We start from the raw sequence: 21,163 nt of genomic DNA on the forward strand, positions 1-21,163 counted from the left end.
AAGAGGCAGAGGAAGACAGAAGACTAAGGCTACGTTCACACGTACACGCAGATTTTTGAAAACGCAGATTTTTCTATGCGTTTTCACCTTTTGTCCCCTCGTAAACGGCGTTTTCGGTCACTGAAAACGGAAAATCTCCATTTTCAAAAAAACAGAATAACGAGGGGATGGGAAACAAAAGGAAAACACAGCTGGAACTAATCTGACACAACGAGAAAGGGAGGAAGCAAAACTGAACACTTTGAACACAGGACAAGGGATTATCAAAAAAATAGGAAACATGAGACACACACTAAGAAGTGGGCTTGACACAAGGACTGGGAGGAAACAGACATGGGAACATAACCGAGTGGGGAGACAGGTTTTGTTACCCCCCCCCCCCCCCCCCCCCCCCCCCCTTCAGTTAGTTCAATGGGTGACTGAATACTACAGCATGAAAGGAAGAAGGAAGGGGCTTACTTCTAGAGGAAGGCTTTCATTAAAGCCATAGTCGCATGCTATATCATGTGGAGGGTAGGGATCAGTCCAGCCAAGCTCTGTGCAGTTCCTGAAAACGTGCCCTACAGAAATGGAACACATATATACAATGTGTTTTATTGTTAACACATAAAAAACAATAGCAGAAATTTAGGGTTTTTTTGTAATATATAGGATAAAGGTTAATCTAGTTCAACCCCCTGGAGACAATGAGTGCGTGAATCTAATTATACCACAATCCAAGAGGTTCACTCCAGCTCACCACGGACATCAAGGTAAGACCTAAAGTATCTAACATCCCTGTGTTGTTGTTTCTTTGTTATCAGGAGTGTTGGTCCAGGATCAACATTGCAACTGAACAATCATGTCTTTGTGATGCCATTACTGTGCAATGTGGGGGGAAATGTACTTGTTTATAGAAAACTCTTTTCTGGTAGAAATAGTAAGCATTTCAAGTGTTTTCTTTATTAATTTATACAATATATTAATATATTTATGATACATATAATAAATATATTGTGAAATTGGTTGTGCTGTTATATTAAACTTGTGTTAGTTTGTTCATGTTTGTTTTTAATAACATTAGCTTGTTTCTTGGTTAATGCTAACTGAATGCTCAGACAGCATCACTGGTAAATTGTGATACTGATTCTAGACTTACATTATTATTATGATGTAGAACCTACAGCAACACAGGGATATCAAATCATGTGACTAACATAGCCGAGCTATGAGTTTAAAAATATGCACTACTGTATGGCCCTACTACTAACCAGTGGTGTGTAGAAATCCAGGACATGGCTGAGACACAACATCTCCAACTGCAGCATGGGGCCAACAGTTAACATGATCCCACCATCCCCTGCATTCTGTCAAAAAAAGAAAATCAAATTTTCAAAGAAAATCAAATTTCACTTTGTTCACAGCTCAGGTGATTGCTAAAGCACAACATGGGTGTGGGAGGAGTTTGGTGAGGCCATGGAAACAGACTTTTGGCTTGAGGCAATTCTGGTGCAGGTGGAGTGCTGCTGACTTCAACTAGTTGGATGGTGGAGGGAATACTTTGATGACCTCCTTAATCCCACTGACACATTTTCTGTAGAAGAACTCAAACATCACTGGGGTCAAGGTCACTGAGGTAGTTTGATGGCTGGGCCCCTGGATGAGGTTTTCCCTGAGTTCCTTAACACTCTGGCTGTGGTAGAACTGTCTTGTTGACACACCTCTGCAATGTTGCATGGCGATCTGGGGGGTGCCTGTGAAATGACAGACTTGAGTGATAGTTTCTATATTTAAGAAGGGGGACTGAAAGGGTGTGCTCCAACTAGAGGGAGACGGCTCTCCTCAGTCTCCCTGGGAATGTTTGTGCTAGGGCAGCGGTCCCCAATCCCCGGGCCTCGGACCGGTACGGGTCCGTGAGTCGTTTGGTACCGGGCCGCGAGAGTTGAGGCTCAGGTGTAAAATGTATAGTTTTCAGGGTTTTTATCGGTTTTCAGCATTATTTTGTTATCGTTTTTATCGTTTACTCGGTTTTCCTGGGTCTTTTCACGTGTGTTATGAATAAATTTTCTTTTTTTCGGTACCGGTACTAGTTTTATTTTGTTGTATTTATCCGCGACACCTTAAAGGCCGGTCCGTGAAAATATTGTCGGGCATAAACCGGTCCGTGGCGCAAAAAAGGTTGGAGACCGCTGTGCTAGGGTAAAGGAAAAGAAAGTTTGTCCATTAGTCAAACTTCAAATCCAGGAAGAACAATTTGGTTTTCATGCTGGACCAGCTCTTTGTTGAACTCACACATTTTCAAGTGTTTATGGGAGTTTGGCCATCCAGTCTACATGAGTTTTGTAAACTTGGGGGTGGCATTCAACAGCATCCCTTGGGGTATACTTAGGTGGTGCTTAAGGACTATGGGGCCCGTTACAAGCTACAACCGTGTACAATTGTGACAAGAGCTTGTCTGAAATGCCAACAATAAGAGGGATTCATTTCTGGTGAGGTGCCCTTTTTTAGTGAATTTCTAGGTGAAGCCAAGTGACTGAAGGCTTACGCGTTGGTGGCCTCATCATCTCATCTGTCCTTTTTTTGTAGATGATGTGGTCCTGTTGGTTTCATCAGGTAGTGTGAGCATCGAGCTCACACTGGAGCGATTTGCAGTCTATTGTGAGAGAACGGGAATGAGAATCAGGTCTGAGTCCATAGCAGTCAGCCAGAAAAGGCTGGAGTAGCCACTTCTAGTAAGAGAAGAGTTTCTTCTCCAAGTGGAGGAGTTTAGGTATCTCATTTGATCATGAGTGAAGGATCCTGACAGATGGATTGGATTGTGACCGAAAAACAAGTCGGGGAGATTAATTTTCCTCAAAGTTTTTGCTGGGCTTTCCTCTAGAGAACAGAAAGAAAAGTGAATAGTTCAGTGTGGTTCATTCAAGACAGGCTCAGAGTAGAGCCACTGCTCCTCCACATCGCAAGGTAACAGTTGCGGTAGTTCAGCCTTCCAACTAGGTTGGCTCCTGGAAACCTCCCGTGTGAGGCATTCCAAACGTGTCCTCCTGGGAGGAGGCCCCAGGGTAAACCTAAGGTACAATGGAGATATTGTATCTCTTTGATGGCCTGATATATCTCAGTGCTCCGGGGGATACGTTTGATAAGGGGCCTAGGGAGAGTCATATGATTGTTGGGTTTTTCTCTGTATCTATGAAGCGCCTTGAGGCGACTTTTGTTGTGATTTGGCGCTATATAAATAAAATTGAATTGAATTGAATTGAATGAGGTTTGAGCTTCTCTGCTCAGGCTGCTGCTGCCACCAAATCACAATAACAGGCGCCTTTGGCGTTGTATAAATAAAATAAAATTGAATTGAATTGCCCCCACAAGCCACCATTGGAGAGATGGAAAAAAGTATTTGGATTGATGGAGGGATAGATAATAATAATAGTCAGGAAAATGTGTAATATGTACAGTACAGACACCTGTTAATTAAAATTGTTCCTTATCTGAACATCTTCCAGGTTTTTGTGTGAAAGAATGTGCAAAAAAGAAATCCACTGGTACTTAATGTCTATAGCTAAACTGAGAAATCATAAGGACCTTTTACTACAATCTATTCATGCAACACTTTTATACTATGCCTCTAAAACACTTTCTTACAGGTTCTTAAGGCATAAACTATCACGCACATACCAATGGATGCATCAAGAGCTGTCAAAGAGACTGAGCTCCCCCACCAGAAATGCCATACCAGGTCGTCATGCAGCCGGACAGAATACTCTCAATGCTGCATCCATATAAGTTGGTGAGTATTCTGAGTAGGGCTGCCACGATTAGTCGACTATCAAAATCGTCGACGACTAATTTAATAGTCGACGCGTCGTTTGAAGCTTTGTAAGATCACAAAAGATGCAGGAATAAGTAGCAGGATTTAAGAGTGTAATAACGGACTGAAACAGAAGATGGCAGCACTGCATGAAGAAGGATGCCAGCTGCCGTTAAACCCCGAAGAAGAAGAAGTAGCTCTGTCCCAGAATTCATAGCGCGGCCCTGCTCAGTTTCCAACAATGGCGGCAGCTAGTTAGTTTTAATATTACTCTTATTATTCTTTCTGGGTCACAAAATAAACGTTTAACATATTTTCTGGCGAGAATGTAGCCCACCTCAAATATCTGCTCAGTTTATCAAGACACCACATATTTTCAAAAGCGCTCCGACGTTTTCGGAGACGTCTGTTACCCACTAGCTCGATAGCTAGCCGGGGGCAAGGCTCACTAGAGCCGGTGAGAACACCGGACTCCTGGCAAATCGTTTTCAAACCCACCGCCGTCTTTCGCTACTCAGGTTAAACATATATGAGTCACTTAGATAACTTAAAAATGTTATTGTTTGGCTTTTTTTAGTATTTTATTTGTTCCTGAGTAAATCGGTTTGGCTGAGATTAAAGTTATAGTTTTACACAGCTGAATAAACGTCAAGCAGACAACTGATGATGTCACGGGGTGGAAAGGGACAAGTTACCTAGGGTTTTATTGTGCATGTTTTGCTGTGTTTTACTTTTTTAATATTTTAATATTGACGTCGACATCTGGTTATAGGCAGGTCAAGATATTGTGCTCTGGATGCAGCTCAGGAAGTAGAGATGGTCATCTACTAATCAGGAGGTTGGCGATTTGATCCCTGCATGCTAAATATCCCTGGATAGTAACAAGATAGTAACCCCAATTTGCTCTTGCTTGCATCCATCACAGTACTGTGTGTACAATGGGGTTGTATGAATGGGGGAATGAGGCAAGTTGTATAAACTGCTTTGAGAGCTCAGGTAGAGTAGAAAAGTGCTATATAAAAAAATCCATATAGGGCAAAATGGTAAAAATGGCCTGTATTTATATAGCGCTTAACTAGTCCCTAAGGACCCAAAAGCGCTTTACACATCCAGTCATCCACCCATTCACACACACATTCACACACTGGTGACACACATCCTTGGAATCAAAGACTTGGACCCTTTAAATAGCGAGCTGATCCAAACTTCCTGTATTGGAGCAATGGGCCAATCCGAAGCACAATCTTGGGTTAACAACTCAGTTAGGACTATAATATAATGCCCTTCTATTCCTCTTATTTTTGTAACATATATTCTGGTCAGTGTTTATTTTTCAAAAACACAGTTGTTAGTAAATGAAAAAGCATTGCACATTGTTGGAGCTATTTGTTCTGTTGGATGTTTGGTTGGTCAAACGAAAGGAATCACAACTACACACATAAACATCTTTTTCACTTACTAACAACTGTGTGACCGCCTTTGCAGATGTGCACAAATTTAAGGAAAGTGTGCATAAAGGGCTTCAAATGTCTTCTAAATAGTCCTCAGATGCTGGGTGGTGGTCTAAGCCCTCACAGGCTTTGTTGAGACTGGAGGTGGAAGTCTGTGTGCCTTTTCTCAGTATTTGTCAGTTTTCATCTTGTGTTCAATTCAATTCAATTCAATTTTATTTATATAGCGCCAAATCACAACAAAAGTCGCCTCAAGGCGCTTCATAGATACAGAGAAAAACCCAACAATCATATGACCCCCTATGAGCAAGCACTTTGGCGACAGTGGGAAGGAAAAACTCCCTTTTAACAGGAAGAAACCTCCGGCAGAACCAGGCTCAGGGAGGGGCGGCCATCTGCTGCGACCGGTTGGGGTGAGAGAAGGAAGACAGGATAAAAGACATGCTGTGGAAGAGAGACAGAGGTTAATAACAGATATGATTCAATGCAGAGAGGTCTATGAACACATAGTGAGTGAGAAAGGTGACTGGAAAGGAAAAACTCAATGCATCATGGGAATCCCCCGGCAGCCTACGTCTATTGCAGCATAACTAAGGGAGGATTCAGGGTCACCTGGTCCAGCCCTAACTATATGCTTTAGCAAAAAGGAAAGTTTTAAGCCTAATCTTAAAAGTAGAGATAGTTTCTGTCTCCCGAATCCAAACTGGAAGCTGGTTCCACAGAAGAGGGGCCTGAAAACTGAAGGCTCTGCCTCCCATTCTACTTTTAAATACTCTAGGAACAACAAGTAGGCCTGCAGAGCGAGAGCGAAGTGCTCTAATAGGGTGATATGGTACTACAAGGTCATTAAGATAAGATGGGGCCTGATTATTTAAGACCTTGTATGTGAGGAGCAGGATTTTGAATTCAATTCTGGATTTAACAGGAAGCCAATGAAGGGAAGCCAAAACAGGAGAAATATGCTCTCTCCTTCTAGTCCCTGTCAGGACTCTTGCTGCAGCATTTTGGATTAGCTGAAGGCTTTTCAGGGAGTTTTTTGGACATCCTGATAATAATGAATTACAGTCGTCCAGCCTGGAAGTAATAAATGCATGAACTAGTTTTTCAGCGTCACTCTGAGACAGGATATTTCTAATTTTAGAGATGTTGCGCAAACGGAAGAAAGCAGTCTTACATATTTGTTTAATATGTGCGTTGAAGGACATGTCCTGGTCAAAAATGACTCCAAGGTTCCTCACAGCGTTACTGGACGCCAAGGTAATGCCATCCAGAGTATGAATCTGGTTAGATACCATATTTCTAAGATTTTCAGGGCCGAGTACAATAACCTCAGTTTTATCTGAATTAAGAAGCAGAAAGTTAGCGGCCATCCAGGTCTTTATGTCTTTAAGACATTCCTGCAGTTTAACTAATTGGTGTGTGTTATCTGGCTTCATGGACAGATAGAGCTGGGTATCATCTGCATAGCAGTGTAAATGTATGCTATGTCTTCTAATGATGCTGCCTAAGGGAAGCATGTATAATGTAAACAGAATTGGTCCTAGCACTGAACCCTGTGGAACTCCATAATTAACCTCAGTGTGTGAAGAGGACTCTCCATTTACATGCACAAATTGGAGTCTATTAGATAGATATGATACAAACCACTGCAGCACAGTACCTGTAATACCTACAGCATGTTCTAATCGCTCTAATAGGATATTATGGTCGACAGTATCGAACGCTGCACTGAGGTCTAGCAGGACAAGCACAGAGATGAGTCCACTGTCAGAGGCCATAAGAAGATCATTTGTAACCTTCACTAAAGCTGTTTCTGTGCTGTGATGAGCTCTGAAACCTGACTGAAACTCTTCAAATAAGCCATTCCTCTGCAGATGATCTGTTAGCTGTTTGACAACTACTCTTTCAAGGATGTTTGATATGAAAGGAAGGTTGGAGATTGGCCTATAATTAGCTAAGACTGCTGGGTCTAGAGATGCTTTTTGAGTAAAGGTTTAACTACAGCCAGCTTGAAGGCCTGTGGTACATAGCCGACCATTAGAGATAGGTTGATCATATTTAAGATCGAAGAATTAATTAATGGCAGGACTTCTTTGAGCAGTTTTGTAGGAATGGGGTCTAAAAGACACGTTGATGGTTTGGAGGAAGTAATTATTGAAGTTAACTCAGAAAGATCAATTGGAGAAAAAGAGTCTAACTTAACATCAATGGTACTAAGAGTAGCTGTAGATAATATTACATCTGTGGGATGATTACTGGTAATTTTTTCTCTAATGATAAAAATTTTATTAGTGAAGAAGTTCATGAAGTCATTACTAGTTAACGTTAAAGGGATGGTTGGCTCAACAGAGCTCTGACTGTTTGTCAGCCTGGCTACAGAGCTGAAGAGAAACCTGGGGTTGTTCTTATTTTCTTCAATCAGTGATGAATAGTAAGATGTTCTGGCTTTGCGGAGGGCTTTCTTATAAAGCAGCAAACTATTTCTCCAGGCTAAATGATGATCCTCTAAATTTGTGACACGCCATTTCCTCTCCAGCTTACGACTCATCTGCTTTAGGGTACGTGTTTGAGAATTATACCACGGAGTCAGGTACTTCTGATTAGAGACCTTAGTTTTCACTGGAGCTACAGTATCCAGAGTCGTACGTAGTGAGGAGGTGAAATTATTAACAAGATAATCAACCTCTGTTGGGGTAGCGTTCAGATAGCTGCTCTGCTCTGTGTTGGTACAGGGCACTGAAGATGATAACAGTGGGTGGATTATATTCTTAAACTTAGTTACAGCGCTTTCAGAAAGACATCTACTTTGATAAAATCTACTCTCCACCGCTGTGTAATCAATTATTGTAAATGTAAATGTTATCAGGAAATGATCAGACAGGAGAGGGTTTTCAGGAAACACTGTTAAATGTTCAGTTTCTATGCCATATGTTAAAAGAAGATCTAGAGTGTGATTAAAGTGGTGGGTGGGTTCTTTTACATTTTGAGAGAAGCCAATTGAGTCTAATAACAGACTAAATGCCATGTTGAGGCTGTCATTTTTAGCATCTACATGGATGTTAAAATCACCCACAATAATTATTTTATTTGAGCTCAGAACTAAATTAGATATAAAGTCTGAGAAATCAGACAGAAACTCTGTGTAAGGCCCAGTGTTCTGCCTGTTCGACTGAGGACATTTTCTAAGCACAAGCTAAACCAAACAAAATATGACAGCTTGACTACTAAATAGTGCCTTTACTGTTAGACTGCTTTCCTCTCCATCAACCTCAAACTTTTTCTCACCAGTGCAGAAGGAGTTACTCTACTCCTTCTCTAGCAACATATACTTCAGAAAATAGACATTTTTCCCTAATTAAATTCTATCTAAGACTTTCTCTAACCTCTAGCCGAATACTCGGTCAGAATAAATTAAGACAAGTTTGATACCCACCCTGTATCCAGTAAGTGTCCTGGCTAGACCCCCCATGCTAAAACTAAGCCCTGGAATGGCGCAGCCACGTCTGCAGCCTGTCCGCAGCCCGGATACAAGCATTTCACTACATGTTCACTGTATGTTGTACTGTGTATGTGACGAATTTAATTAAATATCTCACTTTTATATAATTCAGCTAATTGTTTTGTCAAACACTATCACCGGCACTACATTTGGTATATGTCAGTTATTATGCAACACCAGATTTAATTTAAAAATTTTTGGGGCGATACAGAGATGGCTCATTAAACATATCTTGTTTGACCTCAGTGATATACAATGTAGGTTTGGTAGGGTTTTTTCCTCTAAATAATAAACACCTAGAAACGCCACTTTGTGTTTACTTGTCATTTCTGATACTTAGATTAGTTTGATGATATGAAACATATAAGTGTGCCAAACATACAAAAAAATAGGAAATCAGGAAGGTGACAAACATCTATGTTTTCTGTAACATAGTTGCAGTGAATGAGAAGAAGTAGATTTCTTCTCTATATATTCATATCCACCAGAAAAGCCAATAGGAAACTTTCACATTAGCTGTAAATGCTGTTGAATTGTGAATTAATTTATATGAGTAGAAAGAAAAAAACAACAACAATGTATTTGCTCCTATCACGACACTCACAGTGAGCTCCACTCTCCTCACACTTTTCCTGACTTTTCCAACTCAGATTCCATCCACATTTCATCTTGGACATGGTGAGCCTTGTGGGTGTTTTCAATTTTACGTCAAGTGAAGTGCTAACATAGTTGTGTGGATATCCCCGTCTCAATAAACATATTCACCAATGATTCCTCTCACTTGGGATGTGACTAACCAGTATCGGATCGCTGTTGAAAGTACTACAAAATGTTTTTTGTGAGGTTGTCTTGGGATGTATCATGCTTCCTTGCCTGGGGTTAGCTTCTGTTTCTGGGGATGAGGGTAGGGCATGCTCTCTTATCTTCTCGAGGTAAGCCAGGTTAGGCTTTTTGTGCAAGCTTTTCAGGTGGACTTTAAGGGTCATGGGATTTTTCCGCCTTTAGAAATGTCCCACATATTTGATCTTGTTCCACTACATGACACTTTTATCTGAAACATAGTCAATGGACTGGTTCTTATATAGCACTTTTCTACTCTGAGCAGCGGTTATACAAAACTTGTTCATTTACCAAATCACACCCATTCACACAAGCACCTTTTCTAAGCTTCCAATCTAACATTCACACACGCATTCATACTCCAATGGATGCATCGGAGAGCAACATGGGGTTACTATCTTGTCCAAGGATATTTGGCACAAGGACTGGGGCAGACTGGGATCAAAACACCACCAACTTGAATAATAATAATAATTGATTGGATTTATATAGCGCTTTTCAAGGCTTTACAATACCACTATTCATTCACACACTGGTGGAGGCAGCTACAGTTGTAGCCACAGCTGCTCTGGGGCAGACTGACAGAAGCAAGGCTGCCATATCGCGCCATCGGCCCCTCTGGCCAACACCAGTAGGTGAAGTGTCTTGCCCAAGGACACAACGACCAGGACAGAGAGTCCGGGGATCGAACCGGCAACCTTCCGGTTACAGATGCGCTTCCCAACCCCCTGAGCCACGGTCGCCCCGTAATAGTCACATTCAGTGTGGACAGATCGGCAACACAGACGACGTGACGGATGTACTTTCCATCTGCTGGCATAAAGTAGCACAGCAGGAAAACAAACCAGAAACTGGACTTCATATTCACCCTAGATTAACATATGATCTCCCCACCCCCACCCGCAAAAAAAAAGACAAACAAACAAAAAACCCACACATTTTCTCTATAAATTCAGTTGAATTTAGTTTTGTGAATGCTCAATATAGTTTCAGTAAAAAAGAATTCCGTGAAGGCTAATTTTTTTTCAATTATTCAAATGTTTTTTACTTCTAGTTTTAATTATTTTGTTAGTTTCGAACAATAATAACCTTGCCTGCAGTTTTTATGATGCTTTGACTAAGTTGTCTACCCATCACAGTCACAAACATCTGTATGTTTTTCATAAAAATGTTTGCTATGGTAAACAGGTAAATGGTAAAACAGACTATTACTCATTGCCTTGTTTACACATTCATGCATATGCTAAAAACTCTGAACATATCAAAGGCAACTCAGGATTCAGTACCTACTCAAAGGACACTTCAATACGCATATCGGAGAAGCCGAAAATAACTTTCAGCCATGTTTACAGTATTATTCTTTAAATAGGCCAGGGATGCCAAATTGTTTCAATATCTCACAACAGAGCAGGACTACTGTTAAAAACATTTAACATGAAGGATGTGTCTGTTATTCATTACTAGAGATTACATGATGCCCTTTGGCCATATGGAACTCTAAAAATGTGTGATGTCCTTGTGTATGCTATGAATCCACCTATCAACAGAACAGCTAATGTAATTTCTCTTCAGTACTCTCGTTTCCAGAACCAACCTGGGAGTGGAAACCATGGCAACACAAGATTTTTTGTACTGCAAATGCTGTTAGCTGACAGATCATGCTATTACCTGCTGCAGTAATGGGGAAAATGTATGCTGGGTTTCTTCTCAAGTTACCACATTCAGTTAAAATCATTACAGTTCACCATACAGCATTGCAATACCATCTACTCTGTCAATCTTCTTTCATCTTCAAACCTGCTGCTGAATCGAAGCTTGGGTTTAAATAGACAGGGAAAGCCTGGATTTAAAGATCTAAACACAGAGGTTTCCTTCACTAAAGTCTTTGCACAGAGTAAAGGAGCCTTTAACTGATATTATTTAACTATAAACCAAGTTTACCCGTAGAAAAGATTTGGAGGGGAATGTTATGACAACAGCACTGCCAAGGGTGGAGAGGGAGCAACACTGGAAAAGCATATGGAAGGATGCAACACATAAGCAGGACCCAGTGACCATCACAGTGGCAGACATCTAAGAAAGAGTCTCACCTATGATGAAGAGTTGTACAGCACCAGACCATGACATGAGCCACATATAGTGGATAAAGAAGCTAACTGCACTGTATGAACATCTGGCAGCACAAATGAAAAAGCTGCTAATGAAAGAGATGCAACCAGAAGCGCTAACCAAAGGCCCGGCAGTCCTGATCCCCAAGGATTCCCAGAAGGCTCCGATCCCATCCTACTATTAGCTCAACACATGAGTTGGGCCCATAAAGACATTTTCTTAAACAGCAGTGGAACGAAACACCACCTGAATTGACTACCAGAAGGCCTATTGATTAATGCCTCATATAGGGATCCTGGAATGCCTAGAACTATACAAAATCAACAGGCTGTATGAGCCTTCAGCAGGAATTCAATACGAATGTGACGAAAAATAGCCTGCTTGGATAATAAGCTGACCATTGACATCAAGATGAGAAAGCTCCTAAAGATGCAAGTTTTCACTTATTGATTAAACCACTGAATGAACTGCACTGTCACAAGAATATGCATGTATTCATTTGGTGCTTTGGAAAATGTATAAATGTTTTTTATGTGATTCTAGTCGCCTGCTAAGTCTGTTTTACACTACTGGATTTGTAGCTAATAGAACACAGAATTCACATCATGAATATCAATTCAATTTTAAAAAATTAATTTACGTTTGATCTACTGACAACCTAAAGCCATTGACTCAGTGCTATTTAATGTTTAAATGTATCCGTCGTAATGTTTCAGTGCTCTAATGTACAGGTCACCCTTAAATTTACAGCAGCACTAATAGTATACTCAGTGAAAAATAATTAACTTGAATTAAATGGTTTATTTTACAGATCTGTGTAATAAATCAAAATATCAACAATTTTCTGCAGCATTAATCTCTTATTTTATTTGCAACAGTGTTGCAAAGAAAATTAAAATGATTAAAAAATGATCAAAATACTAAATGTCATGGTTCAAGCCATGAACTCAAATGGATGCTAAAAGAAATTTAGCTAAGAGGAATAAGGCCTCGGTCTGTGAATCGCCACCTTACCGCGGTGGAGCTTGTGTTCCCCAGTGAACCCAGGAACTATGTTGTCGGGGGCTTTTGCTTTCCCCCCTTGTAGGGTCTCCCAAGGCAATTTGATCCTGGTTGAGGGGCTAGAAAACAAGCGATTCAATCTACCCCTATAAAAAAAGGGAAAAGTGAGGAATCAGTGTACCCTGCCCAGAATAGGATTACTGAGGCCCTCCCTGGAGCTGGGCCTGGGAAGGGAGCTCCATGTAGAACACCCAGTGGGCCTTAGCCCACAGAGCCAGGCACAGTGCACAGCTCAGGCTCTGGAACCTTCTCCTAAAGGACCCAGCGAGGCCACATGTGTTTTTGTTTCGCTTTCTCTCTCTCTCTCATCACTGCCTGGGCGGAGCTCACCACGGGCTCCCGGCTTTGGTGCACACACCTGCAACTAATCACTCACCTGTGGCTCATCACCCTTTCTCTGGCCACTTCTTAAGGCCATGGCTCTGAGCTTCTCGTCACTGGACTATTGAGTAAAACACGTCAGTGTAAATCCCAGCTTCGTGACTTTCTGAGTTTCTTCGTGCTTTTCTGGTTGTGATCATCTCATCTTTTTGGACCTGTCCTGTAACCCCTGTATCTTGGAAATCTAAGCCTGAGTGTTTGGCAGTTTGGCATGTATAGGCAGTGAGAAGTGGAATTTCCCTGAGTGGAACGATTGAGCAGGAAGTGGAGCGTGGGGAACAGTGATCGAGGTGCAAGTGAGAAGAACCTGTTTGTTTTCTCTGGACTGTCCCATGAATCCTTGGACCCACCCACCCCACCCCACTTTCATATATTGCACCTGGTGACTGTAAATAAAGAACTATTTAATGATAAACAGTTCAGTGTATTTACAGTCTGCGATTGCGCTAGATCTGCCTGCCCTGACACTATCAGCTGGCCAGTGGATTCATTAATGTTCCAGCAGTTAAGTTGGAGGAGATGGCTATGGAGGTCTGGGTGTTTTTAGGCTGCTGCCCTCCGCGGCCTAAAGCGAAGTTGCTCTCCCCTGATACTCACTGGTTTGGCACAGTTTTAATTAAAAAAACACTGCTAAAATGCACAGGTTTAGAAGAATTTTAGTTCATCAATGTAACTTTCCACTGCCTCGAATGTAAATGATGAGCATCTCCAATTCTACTTTGTAAGCTGACTGTACTTAGTGAAGAACTGTAGGGAAAGTATGGCGTTATTTTTGTGCCACTATTCTGAGCTCACGTAAAAAAAAAAAAAAAAAAAAAAAATCCATTTCGTCCAAAACTCAAACGAGGCAGTGGCGGAGGAACAGAGTGGCGGAGTTTGAAATATTTCTCTTTCTGAGTCACAAAATAAACTTTTAAGATATTTTCATGTGAGAATGTTTCTGTGTAAACTTCAAATATCTGCTCGATTCATCAAGACATCACATATTTGCACAAGTGCTCTAATGTTTTCGGAGATGCCTGTTACCCACCAGCTGACCGCATAGCTGGACTGGCCATTGGGCATACCGGACATTTGCCCGGTGGGCCGATGGTGATTTTTCGTTTTTATGTTTGTTTGTCTTTGTAACGGTATAAACAATGAAAGATGGTGGATTAGCCAGCTGGTCATGATCAACTCTGGGCTGGACCAATTACAACACATCCGTATTGAAGGGAAAAGGATCACGATTTGTCCCGGACTTCAGCTACAATGAAAAAGACACAAAGCTGGAGTTATTCTGTCTTTGCTGCACAGCTGCCTCTTCTCCTCTAATTCTCTCCCCTCCCTCTCCTGTTGCTACTTCAATCATGAAACTGATCAATGATCAGCTGATCGTCTCTCTTGTTTGTTTATCGCCCACTTTGCGCCAGAAAGAGGAAACCAGCGGATGTCGCGCTAAACAACAGCAGCACGTTCAAGCTTGATCAGCTGTTGTTAGAATTTATTTAATATTGATTTCTAGTATCAGCTGATGTTTGCTGGAGCCACAGCTGTAAAGCTGCTGCTCACGATGTCGGTTTGTATATGTGGTGAGAGGGAAACATGAAGGTGATACAAATCATACATATATATCAACAAGACAGTGTACATCACTGTCACAACAGCGTTTGTTTTATTCAAAGGCTTTATGGTTTTTCCTGTAATACCTGGTGGTGTAGTTGGTGATTTTTTGTCAGTTCAGCCTTTTATATTATGTTTAACCCGAGTGACCACCCGGTCAGCTGGTGGGTAACTTTTCTGAGTGGGTTTGAAAACGTTAGAGCACTTATGCAAATATGTGATGTCTTGATGAATCGAGCAGATATTTGAAGTTTACACAGCTACATGCTCGCATGAAAATATCTTAAAAGTTTATTTTGTGACCCAGAAAGAGAAACATTTCAAACTCCGCCACTCTGTGTTCCTCCGCCACTGCCTCGTTTGAGTTTTGGACGAAATGGATTCTGGGATATTGCATTTTGTCATTTCGAGCTGATTGGAGACCAAAACAGCCAATCAGTTTTTCTTTTGCATCCAAGTCTGTGATTGGCTGGTTTGTGGCACAAATATAACTGTGTAGAGAAAGAGTTGAGCGCGCACGGCAGAAATGTTGAGAGCGCGAGCAACACATTGCGAGCGAGCACAAGTGCAAAGACTGACCGACAGGGGCTGCTGTTGTGTGTGTGTGTGTGTGTGTGTGTGTGTGTGTGTGTGTGTGTGTGTGTGTGTGTATAATAGCAAACACTGAAATACAGTTTTTGCATGCAGCAATGAATTTTGTTCACTCAAATTTAGCTTTTCTTCGCAAAAGAAAATACATTTCTCTTCAAAATGCAACACTTGCACCTGCAATTTTTTTACGTGCGCTCAGAATAGTGGCACAAAAATAAGGCCATAGGAAAATACTTCAGTTCAGCTCTAATACATCTACAATGACAACAAGAAAATCTTAAACCATTCTGTCAAAGTAGCTGTGAAGCTGAAGTTTATATCACAATGCTGGATTATACTGGAGTGAACAGCCTCAGTTTCACTTTCGCTATTTGTACTTTTTGGTTTTGCTCCTTTTTCAGGTTTATTATCTGCGAGGTCAAATGTGATGTCATGTAATTCCCAGTAAGAAATGTAAATAAATTCAGTAAATTTACTGGCAGCAAAATTTATGAAAGAACAAACACGTGTTACTGCAAAAATACTAAAGTAGTTTGTATAAGCAGAAGAAAAAATACTGTCTTGAGATTGCCCACCATTAAGAAGGCACAATAGCTGCCTTTCTTTTACAAAATACAAATGTATTCAGTAATAACATAAAGTAGATGTTTTTTTATCAAGCTTAGTGGTTTGTTCGTATTTGTTTTTTTTTTGTTTTTTTTTAAACCACATTACAACAGATATCTTTGGGGCAGGTCATGGTGAAATCTTCATTACAATATACAATACAAGTTATTTTATTTATTTTTAGTCTTTCTTTCTTATTACGAGATAAAATGTGGTACTCGCCTTGTTGTTGTCCTCGGCTGATGAAAGTATTGTTGAGCAGCTCCAAACAGGACACTTCATCTTGGAGCAAAATGTAGTTTGGGTCGCATTCAGGACGAACAGCTTCAACCTGTAAACACACTGAAAGAGCTATAACGCTGGATATGCCCTAAGGCAGAGACGAAAACTGCCATTACTGCTATTTTGCGTTTAAAAATCCTACTAAAAGGTGTGTGTGTGTGTGTGGGGGGGGGGGGGGGGGGGGTTAAATATCTGCTCACATGGGGACAGCGCTGCAGAAGAAGTGCAATAACTGTAATTTCTGTCGAGATCCACATCGAAAGTGCCCTGATGAGCCACCTGATAACAGAAATAAAAATAATAATAATAATACAAAAATTTTAAAGGAGGAATTGACCGGTTTTACGCGGCGTGTCTAAAAGCAAACACATCTATGTCTCGTTTAAAGGAAGGATACAAATCGGACGTCCTCTTCGCAAACACAGCACAAAGTGTTTCAGTTACCTTCCCAAAGCGTCTGACTGCGTCTGTGTTGATGCGGGTGGTTCACATGATACACTTCACGGCTCACTCTCCGCGTCTGCCTTTTTCTCCCCTCCTTCCTCGGGAAGGACGATCACACATTAACGCTCCGGTGTGGAAATATTGTTTTAATTTGTTTTAATTAAAAACAGTCTTGCGCCTCTCCTGTAGGCGAAGGCGTGGGGTACAAATACATTTACTAATGTGCTAACTAGTTCTAAAGTGAGCTGCAACAGTTGTATTCTGTTTCTCTAACCTATATCGTACAAGATTGCACTTCCACAGCAATTAACATCAACACATAGGAATTACTTAGGAAAATATCACCCTACTGTTTGCAAAATGAAATGGAGCATTCCAGTTTTTGAGGAACAAGAGCAGCCTCCATTAGACTGCTCCACCACTGAACCATAATTTCCCCTTCACATCATCCCTGAATTCAAAAAGATATTTGGGGCTGAGCTCTAGATCTAGATCCTGGCCTAGTTTAGTGATTAAAGTTGCAATATTTTCGTGACAACATTAATTAATATGGTATTTCCCAATATTTGTTATTTGAATGTGTAGTATGCAGTTCCGTATTTCTCAGAATGTCAATCTGAGACATTCTTCACTCTTACTGATAATCTCTTAACTTCCTGAAAGTTTATCTTCACCCGCGGTTATTTTTCCTGTGATCGCTTCAAGACTTCAGAATGCTAAAAGAAAACATTATGTTTCCACAGGATAATTGCAGTCTATATTTACAGCATACAACTTCACGATGGTTCCATGTAAATATCAAGTCAGTCTGATTTTACCTTCCAAAATAAAAGCCCTTTGAAATTGCCCATATATAACCTACTCTTTTAGTGACTTAGGAATGCTGGTGAAAGGAAGATTCCTGTTTCCACAGGCTAATTGCAGTGCATATCAACACCACACAACCTCACAGTGGTATCCTGTTAATATCAAGTCTGTCTGATTTTGCATTTCAGAGTAAAAGCCCTTTGACTTTGTCTATATGAGCTACTTTTTCTATTACTTCCAAATGGCATTAAAAGGAAAATTCCTGCTTCCAACCACAAAAAAGACAATGCCTTATATACAATAAAAAGAATAAGAATACATTTTATGATTCCAGAGGGAAATAGCTTATCTGCTATTTGTAATGAGAACTGAAAAAACCTGCAGATAATTTTCTGAATCTCTCTGTTTTACAACAAAGAGAACAAAGAGATGACGAGTCTTCCAGTACTGATGGGGGTTTTTTTTTGTTCCATCAAGATGTTATAAAGTGGGTGATCAGAGTTGTTCAGGATGGCTTTAAGGTCTTTATTGTGCACCTTTCTACCACCAACTTGTCAGAAACAAGGATGCTCCCCAGCAGACTTCAGCACAGAACAGCTGACCGGATAGAACATCTTCAGTGTTTCAGTGCAGAAAGAGTTTAGCTAGACTCACACATTGCATTGGGACAGCCTGGTTGCATCATATTCAAAATTTCATTAAAGATCATCCTTGATAGTTGATGTGAAACTCTGAACACGTTCCAGGGCAGCTGAGCTGGAACGGCCACCACAACATGATCTTCCCTGACTATTGCAAACTTGTCACGGACAAACGAGTGGGATTGAATCCCTGTAAACAGTTGCTGCACCAAATAGAAGATAAAGTTCTCCCTACTGTTCCCAGCGGTGCTGGTGCTGAAAATGACGGAGGACAGACGTGAGTTTACCGACCAAAAAACCCCCCAGGACTACATTCTGTCTTTACCTTAACCTCCTAAGACCCGAACTCTTCCACGGCAGCATTATTAATTTCTCTTTGATATTTGGTCACATTGGGCCCCGATGTAAAAACAAAGAATTGCCAGATTTTTTTTTTACCTTATTTTTGTTTTTAAGAAAAATAAGAGCCACATATGAGGATATTCGTTTAAAATTTCGATAGCACGGTAGCAGTATAATGTCCTCGTAAGTGGATATCAGGCCCTTGTAGACCAAAATTGAGTATTTTGGTCTAAATAACCCAAAATGTGATGTCCACATATGTGGACGCCAGGTCCTAGGAGGTTAAGGGAGTTATTTACAGTCAAAGGCTTGGATTTAAACACTACCCTTTTTTGCCCTAGCATTAATTAACATGCTATCCACGATATACTTTGCACCTCCTGTTTAGTTTCAACATTATAGGGCTTCGCGGTTTGATTTGATTTATTCAGTTGTGCTACTTTTGAGAATACGACACAATCTGCTTGGTAGAGAAGCTCCCTAAGATTATTAAATTCCTCTTTTAGTAATTCAGTTGTCATAAAGCCCTTCTCAGTTTGTCAAGGGACAGTTCTAACCAACCTGCATAGAGGTGTGTTCAGGTAGCTAAGTCCCAGAATGACTGCTCTCCTCATATTACATTGACTTGTTATGCTGCTGCTGCTGGTGACGGGTCCTGTTTATGACTGTTCGACTGGTCACTGAGTCACGGACCATAAACTTTATGTTTTCTTTCTGGGGCTCATAGCCCACCTGAGGGTGACTAGTGTTCTTGGTCACCCCAGAGGTATTTGTTTAAATGTTTATCGGCTGTTATTTTTATTTACTTCCATACTCCCCTATTTTACTTACAGCCAGCCTTCCAAATATTGTCCACTCGGTATTGAACTCCTGGTTTTAATAATAAGTTACCCCACTGTTATATGTCTGATACATACTGCATGATGGCGAATAAGTACCAAAGGGCCCTTACCTTAATGACCTGGAACGTAAAGGGCCTTAATTATCCAATTAAAAAGAAGAAGATCATGACATTTATCAAATTAAAAAAAGTTGACATTGTCTTTCTTCAAGAGACTCACTTGTCTCCCCAAGAGTCAGAAATACTTTGCCGTGATTGGGTGGGTCAGGTATTTTTTCCGCGTGGCAGCAGTCAGAGTAGGGGTGTAACAATTTTAATTCATAAGCAGCTACAGTTTAAATGCATCCGGATGGTTAAGGACGAAGATGAGCGGACATTCAATCAATCTTTATTTATAACGCACTTTTCATACAAAAATGTAGCACAAAGTGCTTTACATGGTTAAAAGCAGCCCACCCCGCCCTCCAACTCACTCCCCACACTCTCATTAACATAAACGATCATGGATACATACCCCCCCCCCCCCCCCCCCCGCACGCACACACACTTAAAGAGTAAAATTGGGCTGGGCACACATGAGCCAGGTGAGGAAACACTTACACAGGGAGCCGTCTGCACCGGGAGCCGGTCACAGACCGCAGCCACCAGGCTGGGCACACAGCAGGAGGGAGGCAAAGAAGTCCCCCCCCCCACATTGCTACTCTTGGCTGAGATTCAAGGCCATAGGATGATTTTAAGCAACATCTATGCACCAAACATTGACGACCCCCCCTTTTTTGGAAACTTGGAATGCAAAATTAGTGATATTGGCGACTACCCAATCCTGATAGTGTCATGGTTCTGGGTCGGTTCGACCCAGCATTTTGAGTTCCTTATGTTTTGGTTTATTTTTGAATGATGGATTGTTCTTTATGTTTCTCTGGTGCTTTGATTTTTATTATTATGAATCTGTGTTTCTGTATTAGGATTAATGTTCGGGTTGTATTTCGTTGTTATTGCAGGTTTAGTTCAATGTCTTGTCTGTCTCACTCTGTCGAGTCCGTGTCCTAGTAAAGTGTGTCTTGTTTCCTGCTTTACTTTGGAGGTTCATGTTCCTGTCTTATGTCTGTGTGTCTAGCTTTGCTCCCCGTGTCTCGTTAAGTGTAATTTCTCCCGGCTGTGTCCCACCTGTTCCTCGTTCCCTCTTATTCCTGCCTCAGTATTTATAGTGCGTGTCCTCCAGTGTTCAGCGTCGCGTCGTTAACGTCTTCTGCCCTCACTCCCTCTGTGTTTTCTGTTTGCCAGCCTGCCAACCTGTCTAGTTATTCGGTACTCCCAGTTTAGTTAGTGTTTTTCTGTTCTGCTTCATCCCAGCAATAAAGCTGTGTATTTTGAGTTTCTTCCGCCTCCTTGAGTCCTGCATTTTGGGTCCTCTCTTCCTGCCTACCTACACGCAGCCATGACAGAACGACGCGACCACAAAATGGATCCAGCGGACTCAGTGAGGAGGCGCCGCTCGGCTTTTGATGGGACCCGGCTGGTTCTTGGGGGTCCACCGTGTAGCCGGTCGCCTTCGTTTGCCACTAACCCCTCTACTCACTCTTCCGTTTCCTCCCCACTGTCGACGCCTGCAACCCGGACCCGAGGAAAGCGCCAGAGGCGGCACCGGGAGGAATACTATGAACCTGCGAGCAGCTCACACCAGCACAGGCGTTTTATAAGATGCTGGGGATTATCATTGTTCCCCCCAGTGTATCCAACATTTCCACACCGCAGCAGGAGCAACCGCAGCAGAGTTTGTCCACGCCACCGCAGCAGCCGGGTTTTTTCACATCACCTTCAGCCTGCCCTGCTCCCTCTTCAACAGGGAAGCGGCAGACGCCCCGCCAGCATTCACAG

General features: G+C 41.5%; 1 protein-coding gene across 1 annotated transcript in view; it reads right to left on the reverse strand.

Moving 5' to 3' along the window:
• LOC146371254 (secretin receptor-like) overlaps positions 1-13,135 on the reverse strand; it is a 33,604-nt gene extending 20,469 nt beyond the window's left edge. The window contains exons 1-5 of the mRNA XM_084907531.1: positions 13,125-13,135; positions 12,890-13,000; positions 12,701-12,834; positions 1,251-1,346; positions 460-560 (exon numbers count right to left, since the gene is read on the reverse strand). Coding sequence (XP_084763657.1) covers positions 460-560; positions 1,251-1,346; positions 12,701-12,834; positions 12,890-13,000; positions 13,125-13,135 — 453 coding nt within the window. The remainder of the gene's footprint in view (positions 1-459; positions 561-1,250; positions 1,347-12,700; positions 12,835-12,889; positions 13,001-13,124) is intronic.
• Positions 13,136-21,163: the final 8,028 nt, after the last annotated feature.

The sequence above is a fragment of the Perissodus microlepis genome, chromosome 16, assembly GCF_051167445.1.
Source record: "Perissodus microlepis isolate ML-2025 ecotype Zambia chromosome 16, ASM5116744v1, whole genome shotgun sequence".
NCBI classification, from domain to species: domain Eukaryota; kingdom Metazoa; phylum Chordata; class Actinopteri; order Cichliformes; family Cichlidae; genus Perissodus; species Perissodus microlepis.